We start from the raw sequence: 8931 nt of genomic DNA on the forward strand, positions 1-8931 counted from the left end.
AGGCGAGGGCCCTGGGAGTGTGGTGCAAGGAAAATAACCTCTCACCCAACGTCAACAAAACAAAGCAGCTGATCGTGGATTTCAGGAAACAGCAGAGAAAGTCAACCCCCCCCCCCCCTAGGTGGAAAGCTTCAAGTTCCTTGGTGTACACATCACTGACAAATAGAAATGTTCCACAAAGAGCCTCTTTGGCTTGGCAACTAAAACACTCACAAACATTTTCCGAGGCACAATTGAGAGTATCCTGTCAGGCTGTCTCACCACCTGGTACAGCAACTGCACCGCCGCAACCACAGGGCTCTCCAGAGGGTGGTGCGGTCTGCCTAACACATCACTGGGGTCAAACTACCAGGACACCTATAGCAACCAATGTCACAGGAAGGTCAAAAAGATCATCAAGGACAGTCAAACACTCGAGCCACTGCCTGTTCACCCCACTATCATCCAGAAGGTGAGGTCAGTACAGGTGCATCAAAGCTGGGACCGAGAGACTGAAAAACAGCTTCGATCTCAAGGCCATCAGACTGTTAAATAGCCATTACTAACACAGAGACTGCTGCCCTTGAAATCACTGGCCACTTTAATAATGGGACACTAGTCACTTTACTAATGTTTACATATTTTGCATTACTCATCTCATATGTATATACTGTATTCTATCCTATGCTACTGTATCTTAGTCTATGCCCTCTGACATTGCTCATCCAAATATTTATATATTCTTAATTCCTTTACTTTAGATTTGTGTGTATTGTTGTGAAATATTTTAGATATTGCTTGTTAGATATTACTGCACTGTTGGAGCTAGAAACACAAGTATTTCGCTACACCCTCAATAACATCTTCTAAACACGTTTATGTGACAAATAAATTGAATTGATTGCTGACTCTTATTTTGAAAGAAGGACCTTTCGTGCACCACCACTTGACGTTTGCTTCGCATTCTGGGTAATGTAGTGTTTAGTCCAGTTGTTATGGACTTCCACAGAGGTTAGTTTCTCTTCTCTTCTTGATATAGGTAGACATTGCAGTCATCGAATAGGAACTGTATAACATTTTCTAAAACCACAGGCACAACGTCGCGATATTTCCTGGAACGCTTCCTTAACAGACCAGGCAGGGGATTTAGGGTTTGAGAAGTCAATGAGAGAAGTGAAAAATGCTTCCTTAGTTAATTTTCTCGAAAGCTAAAGGCACAACCTAGATTGGAGCCAATGTCTTTTAACATGTTATTACTCCAACCTCGTGAAAGTGACAAACTAACAAGTTTTTTTTATTCTAGTCAGAAAAACAACTATATATCGAAGTAGGGGCTTTGATTTTGACGGCCTGCACATGGGATGAATAGAAGACTGTTTGACCCGATGACGTGCTTCTACGCATTGAGCTGTACTTGCCAACGTCGCCTGTACAAGTGTGATCAGGTTGTTGTTTTTTTTTAATTGGAGAAGCACTTTTAGCCAATCTTTATACTGTACTGTATTTGACTGTATCCTTCCAAATTATGCGTGGAAAAACTATAATAGTGACTGGTGCCAACAGTGGCATAGGCAAAGCCACAACAGTTGAACTACTAAGGCGCGGGGGTCGGGTGATCATGGCTTGCAGGGACATGAAGAGGACTGAGGAAGCAGCACAGGAGATTCGAATGGAGACTGGTCCAGATTCGGGAGAACTCCTCATCAAGTGCCTGGACCTTGCATCACTGAAATCCGTGCACAGTTTCTGCGAAGACATCATCAAGGTACTCTATCAATTCAGACGTGTGAGATGACATCAAGTTAGTTAACTGTTTTTAGCATAGCATACGTAGTTAGTAATTTAGCTAGCTAACCAGCCAGGATTGATACTGCATATTTAGATAGCTTGCTGTAACGTTATAGCACTGTAGCTAGCTAACTAACGTTATATGGCTCTGCTTTTCTTGCACAAATTATTTTGCTCCTAGCCCAAAAGCTGCCAGCTACATGTAAACAAATCAAAGCTGTTAGCATACTAGCTATTACAAATGTCACCTAGTCAGACCATTATTGTTGCAGCTGGCTGATAGGCGTTATTAGGTAAGTAAAGTTAAGCGCTGCACAGATCATTTTCGACCAACCTTTAATTGGCGATAATTCCAGACTTGGAAGACAACACATGTCTAATAAACGTCCATGTCTATTTTGCAAGTGGGTTCGCTTTGAAAAGTAGCCACCCTTTGCCTCGATGACAGCTTTGCACACTTTTGGCATTCTCTCAACCAGCTTCGAGGTAGTCACCTGGAATGCATTTCAATTAACAGGTGTGCATTGTTAAAAGTTAATTTGTGGAATTTATTTCCTTCTTAATGCGTTTGAGCCAATCAGTTGTGTTGTGACAAGGTAGGGGTGGTATACAGAAGATAGCCCTATTTGGTAAAGAGCAAGTCCATATTATGGCAAGAACAGCTCAAATAAACAAATAGAACATACAGTTCATCGTTACTTTAAGACATGATGGTCAGTGAATGCGGAACATTTCAAGAACTTGAGAAGTTTGTTCAAGTACAGTTGCAAAAACCATCAAGCACTATGATGAAACTGGCTCTCATGAGGACTGTCACAGGAAAGGAAGACCCTGAGTTACCTCTCCTGCAGGGTTAAGTTCATTACAGTTACCAGCCTCAGAAATTCCAGCCCAAATAATTGCTTCATAGTTCCAAGTAACAGACAGACACATCTCAACATCAACTGTTCAGAGGAGACTGCGTGAATCAGGCCTTCATGGTCAAATTGCTTCAAAGAAACCACTACCAAAGGTCGCCGATAAGAAGAAGACTTGCTTGGGCCAAGAAACACAAGCAATGGACATTAGACCGGTAGAAATCTGTCCTTTTAGTCTGATGAGTCCAAATTTGAGATGTTTGGTTCCATCCGCTGTGTCTTTGTGAGACGCAGAGTAGGTGAACGGATGATCTCTGCATGTATGGTGCCCACCGTGAAGCATAGAGGAGGTGGTGTGGGGGTGCTTTGCTGGTGACACTAAGTGATTTTTTTAGAATTCAAGGCACACTTAACCAGCATGTCTACCACAGCATTCTGCAGCAGTACGCCATCCCATCTGGTTTGGGCTTAGTGGGACTATCATTTGTTTTTAAACAGGACAATGACCCAACACACCTCCAGGCTGTGTAAGGGCTATTTGACCAAGAAGGAGAGTGATGGAGTGCTGCATCAGATGACCTGGCCTCCACAATCAACCGACCTCAACCGTTTGGGATGAGTTGGACCGCAGAGTGAAGGAAAAGCAGCCAACAAGTGCTCAGCATATGTGGGAACTCCCTTCAAGGCTGTTGGAAAAGCATTCCAGGTGAAGCTGGTTGAGAGTGTGCAAAGCTGTCATCAAGGCAAAGGGTGACCTCTTTGAAGAATCTAAAATATATTTAGATTTGTTTTTTAACACTTTTTTTGCTTACTACATGATTTCATATTTGTTATTTCATAGTTTTGAGGTCTTCACTATTATTTTTACAATGTACAACTTTTGACTGGTACTGTATTTAGCAGATGTTATTGCGTGTGTAGTGACATGCTTGTGTTCCTAGCTCCAACAGTGCAGTAATATCTACATTTCACAACAATACACACACATCTAAAGGTAAAATAATGGAATTAAGAAATATCAATATTAGAACGAGCAATGTCAGTGGCATAAAATACAGTAGAATAGAATACAGTATATACATATGAAATTAGTAAAGTAGTATGTAAATGTTATTTAAAGTGGCTTGTGTTCCATTATTAAAGTGACCAGTGATTCCATGTATATAGGGCAGCAGCCTTGAAGGTGCAGGGTTGAGTAACCGGGTGGTAGCTGGCTGGAGATGGCTGTTTAACAGTCTGATGGCCTTGAGATAGAAGCTGTTTTTCAGTCTCTCGTCCAAGCTTTGAGGCACCTGTATTGCACTAGTCTTCTGGATGATAGCGGGGTGAACAGGCTCGGGTGGTTGATGTCCTTGATGATCTTTTTGGCCTCCCTGTTACCTCGTGTGCTGTAGGTCAATCTGTAAATATTTGTGAGGGTCTTGGGGTGCCAAGCCAAATATCTTCAGCCTCCTGAGTTTGAAGAGGCGCTGTTGCGCACCCTTCACCACACTGTCTGTGTGGGTGGACCATTTCAGATCGCCAGTGATGTGTAGGAACTTGAAGCTTTCCACTTTCTCCGCTGCCGTCCCGTCAATGTGGATAGAGGCGTGCTCACTCTGCTTTTTCCTGAAGTCCACTATCAGCTCCTTCGTTTTGTTGACGGTTATTGTCCTGGCACCAGTCCGCCAGGGCCCTCACCTCCTCCCTGTAGGCTGTCTCGTCATTGTTGGTAATCAGGCCTACTATGGTTGTGTCGTCCAACAATGTGTACGCCGCCATCTTGTCTATTTCACATCTTCTCTCATTGGGTGAGACAGGTGAGTGTCATGAACACTTCGGGCTGGACACCAACGTGATCCTTTTGTAACTGTCTTTGTTGCAATTTATGAATGTGTTTGTTATTCAATGCATTTCTATCAGCTACAGCAGTAAAAGACACATTTCTATATTTTATTTAAAAAATTACATTTTCTTTTATATACGTAAAGTGGGCCTAAAATTCAAAATCAAATAGCTAAATGATCTATGGTATGACCATCTTAAAACAATTCCATATGTTAGCTTAGTCGGAAAAATGATCTGTGCTATGCTTAACGTTACCTACCTAATAAACGCCTATTAGCCAGATGGAACATTTTATGGTCTGACTAGGTGACATTTTTAATAGCTACAAGCTATCTTGTTTGCCCAAAGAGGAAGGGGTTAAACAGCTAGCTAGCTCTGCAACTGTTGCAGAGAGAAATAGAAGAGGCATAACAGGTACCATTTCACTGTACAATAACATTTGCATCACACTAGTCTTTACACACTAGAGTCTACTTTACACTCTTAGAAGAAAGAAAAAAAAATAAAGTGCTATCTAGAAACTAAAGTTGTTTTCTTTCGACTGTTCCCTTAGGTGAATAAAACATTTTTTGGTTCAAAGTTCAATGTAAAAACCCTTCCACGGAAAGGACCCAAAAATGCAAGAAGGGATCTCCTATGGGGACAGCCAAATAAACATTTTGGAAGAGTTTTGTCATTTGTCAAATCTGGGACTTAATGCCCATGCACTCATGTCATAAATAGCTAACTTACTTTAACTGTACCTATTAAATAAAGCAGTTGTTCCCAAACTGTTTCAGTTACTGTACAGCCAACTGAATACCTCTGAAGTACATTTTTAATAGGTACAGCCTATGGTCTCATGACTCTTTTCAAATACCCCCTGTGGATAGGCCAAGTACCCCCAGGGTCCTAGCACCCCAGGTTGGGAACCACTGGAATAAAACATCAACCCATCTGTAAACACGTCATAAACATGACATTACAGCAACATGGAGCATTATTAAAGCTTGTAACCAATCTTATTTTTATTTCTATGTTTTCCAACAGGAAGAGCCCAGGATTGACGTGCTGATCAACAATGCAGGGATCTACCAGTGCCCTTATACCAGGACGGAGGATGGCTTCGAGATGCAGTTCGGGGTGAACCACCTCGGCCACTTCCTCCTCACCCACCTCCTCCTGGACCTCCTGAAGCGCTCTGCGCCCAGCCGCGTGGTTGTGGTCTCCTCCAAACTCTACAAGTACGGCGAGATCGACTTTGACGACCTGGATAGCGAACGGCGCTATGACAAGGCCTTTGCCTATGGCCGAAGCAAGCTAGCCAACCTCCTCTTCACCTGCGAGTTGGCCCGCCGCCTCGAGGGGACTGGGGTGGCGGTCAATGCATTGACCCCGGGGATAGTGAGGACTAACCTGGGCAGGCATGTCAATATCCCCCTCCTGGCCAAGCCCCTGTGGGAGTTGGCATCCAGGGCCTTCTTCAAGAGCCCAGAGGAGGGGGCGCAGACCTCGGTCTACCTGGCCTGCTCGCCCGACGTGGAGGAGGTCCAGGGGAAGTGCTTTGCGGACTGCCAGGAGCAGAAACTTCTGCCCAAGGCTACGGACCAAGAGGTGGCCAGGAAACTTTGGGATATTAGTGAAGTCATGGTGGGCATAACCATGTGATAAAGAACGTCAACCTTTCACTCCCACCAATTTGAACGCAAAGAGAGGACTTTGGACCTCTCAAAAAAGGTGAAGTGAACTAGCAAAAGGCAAGGGCAGTGTGAATGCAAAGAAAGTAGTTTTTTTTTGCTTCGTACTGCAGAGAACTGTGGGATGCCTGTTGCTATGCATTGTGATTATATTGCCTTGACACAATTATTTTTCACTGGTATGTTGTTATACCATGCCGGCAATTATATTAAACTCTAAGTGAAGGGAGATTGTAGCAAGTGACTTTAATAAGGATTCATAGCTTTCACCTGGTCAATCTGTTATTTTCACTCTGTGTATAATGATGTGTATAGACAGTATATGAATAGAAAAGGTGTGTATAGACAGTAGTTAAATAGGATGGTGTATAGACAGTATAGACAGTAGTTATATAGGATGGTGTGTATAGACAGTAGTTATATGGATGGTGTGTATAGACAGTAGTTATAAGGATGGTGTGTATAGACAGTATGGACAGTAGTTATATAGGATGGTGTGTATAGACAGTAGTTATAAGGATGGTGTGTATAGACAGTATGGACAGTAGTTATATAGGATGGTGTGTACAGACAGTATGGACAGTAGTTATATAGGATGGTGTGTATAGACAGTAGTTATATGGATGGTGTGTATAGACAGTAGTTATAAGGATGGTGTGTATAGACAGTATGGACAGTAGTTATATAGGATGGTGTGTATAGACAGTATGGACAGTAGTTATATAGGATGGTGTGTATAGACAGTAGTTTTATAGGATGGTGTATAGACAGTATGGACAGTAGTTATATAGAATGGTGTGTATAGACTAGTTATATAGGATGGTGTGTATAGACAGTATAGACAGTAGTTATATAGGATCGTGTGTATAGACAGTAGTTATATAGGATGGTGTATAGACAGTATGGACAGTAGTTATATAGAATGGTGTGTATAGACTAGTTATATAGGATGGTGTGTATAGACAGTATAGACAGTAGTTATATAGGATGGTGTGTATAGACAGTAGTTATATAGGATGGTGTGTATAGACAGTAGTTATATAGGATGGTGTGTATAGACAGTATGGACAGTAAATTAATAGAACATGTATGTACAGCAGTAGATATATATAGGATGAGCCATAACTAGAATGAGGTATATACATTAACGTTCAAAAGTTTGGGGTGACTTAGAAATGTCCTTTTTTTTTAAAGAAAAGCACATTTTTTGTCCATTTAAAATAACATCAAATTGATCAGAAATACAGTGTAGACATTGTTAGTGTTGTAAATGACTATTGTAGCTGGAAACGGCATATTTTGTATGGGATATCTATATAGGCGTACAGAGGCCCATTATCAGCAACCATCACTCCTGTGTTTTAATGGCACGTTGTTAGCTAATCAAAGTTGATCATTTTAATAGGCTAATTAGAAAACCCTTTTGCAATTGTGTTAGCACAGCTGAAAACTGTTCTGATTAAAGAAGCAATACAACTGGCCTTCTTTAGACTAGTTGAGTATCTGGAGGAGCATCAGCATTTGTGGGTTCGATTACAGGCTCAAAATGGCTAGAAACAAATAACTTTCTTCTGAAACTTGTCAGTCTATTTTTGTTCTGAGAAATGAAGACTGTTCCATGTGAGAAATTGCCAAGAAACTGAAGATCTGGTACAGCGCTGTGTACTACTCCCTTCACAGAACACGCAAACTGTCTCTAATCAGACTAGAAAGAGGAGTGGGAGGCCCCGGTGCACAACTGAGCAAGAGGACAAGTACATTAGAGTGTCTAGTTTGAGAAACCGATGCCTCAAGTCCTCAACACCAGTCTCAATGTCAGCAGTGAAGAGGTGACTCCGGGATGCTGGCCTTGTAGGCAGAGTTGCAAAGAAAAAGCCATATCTCAGACTGGCCAATAAAAATAAAAGATTAAGATGGGCAAAAGAACACAGACACTTGCCAGAGGAACTCTGCCTAGAAGGCCAGCATCCCAGAGTCGCCTCTTCACTGTTGACGTTGAGGACTTGAGGCATCTGTTTCTCAAACTAGACACTTGTGCACCGGGGCCTCCCACTCAACAAGTCTAATGAAGGCCAGTTGTATTACTTCTTTAATCAGCACAACAGTTTTCAGCTGTGCTAACATAATTGCAAAATTATTTTCTAATGATCAGTTAGCCTTTTAAAATGATAAACTTGGATTAGCTAACAGAACTTACCATTGGAACACAGGAGTGACGATTGCTGATAATGGGCCTCTGTATCCCTATGTAGATATTCCATGAAAAATCTGCCGTTTCCAGCTACAATAGTCATTTACAACATTAACAATGCCTTCACTGTATTTCTGATCAATTTGATGTTAACGGACAAAAAAAAAAAGTGCTTTTCTTTCAAAAACAAGGACATTTTTAAGTGACCCCAAACTTTTGAACGGCAGTGGTCCTATGAAGTGGTTGAAACAGTATGTAAACATTATTATAGTGACCAGTGTTCAATACTCTATGTACATGAAACACACGGTATTAACTGAAACTTACCATCACAACATGAAACCATATACTATGACATGCTACAAGGGTACTTATAGAGAACTCTTGATGCAGTACTATCACTGATTATCAGTGAATTTTGAGATGGGTTTTTGTGATCAGCCTAATTCTTATGTATTAAAACTATGCCAATATGAATGGACTTGAATTATCCTACTTCACAATGTACCTAATGTAGCCTAATACACAATCTACCAGTCATTTAAAAAAATAAATATATATTTAACCTTTTATTTAACTAGTCAAGTCAGTTAAGAACAAATTCGTATTTACA

At 41.4% G+C, this 8931-nt stretch overlaps 1 protein-coding gene across 4 annotated transcripts; it reads left to right on the plus strand.

Moving 5' to 3' along the window:
• Window positions 1–930: 930 nt before the first annotated feature.
• On the plus strand, window positions 931–6356 carry rdh14a (retinol dehydrogenase 14a). 4 transcript variants are annotated; one of them, XM_090209663.1, is made up of 5 exons: window positions 931–990; window positions 1283–1424; window positions 1609–1744; window positions 3123–3330; window positions 5481–6356. In XM_090209663.1, the coding sequence occupies exon 5, from the start codon at window positions 5562–5564 to the stop codon at window positions 6096–6098; it is 537 nt and encodes a 178-aa protein (XP_090065789.1). In that variant the 5' UTR covers window positions 931–990; window positions 1283–1424; window positions 1609–1744; window positions 3123–3330; window positions 5481–5561; the 3' UTR covers window positions 6099–6356. The 4 variants fall into 4 exon arrangements, with proteins under 4 accessions (XP_090065789.1, XP_090065788.1, XP_021430545.3 ...); XM_090209662.1 differs by lacking the exon at window positions 3123–3330; XM_021574870.3 differs by lacking the exon at window positions 3123–3330 and having other exon boundaries at window positions 1283–1744.
• The last annotated feature ends 2575 nt before the right edge of the window (window positions 6357–8931 follow it).

Source organism: Oncorhynchus mykiss, chromosome 19 (assembly GCF_057628025.1).
Source record: "Oncorhynchus mykiss isolate SJ-2025 chromosome 19, ASM5762802v1, whole genome shotgun sequence".
Taxonomy (NCBI): Eukaryota; Metazoa; Chordata; class Actinopteri; order Salmoniformes; family Salmonidae; genus Oncorhynchus; species Oncorhynchus mykiss.

Coding starts and splice junctions, on each gene's coding strand:
- rdh14a (XM_021574870.3), top strand. CDS start 1,505: ATGCGTGGAAAAACTATAATAGTGACTGGTGCCAACAGTGGCATAGGC. Junction 1,745..5,480: donor TCTGCGAAGACATCATCAAG/GTACTCTATCAA, acceptor GTTTTCCAACAG/GAAGAGCCCAGGATTGACGT.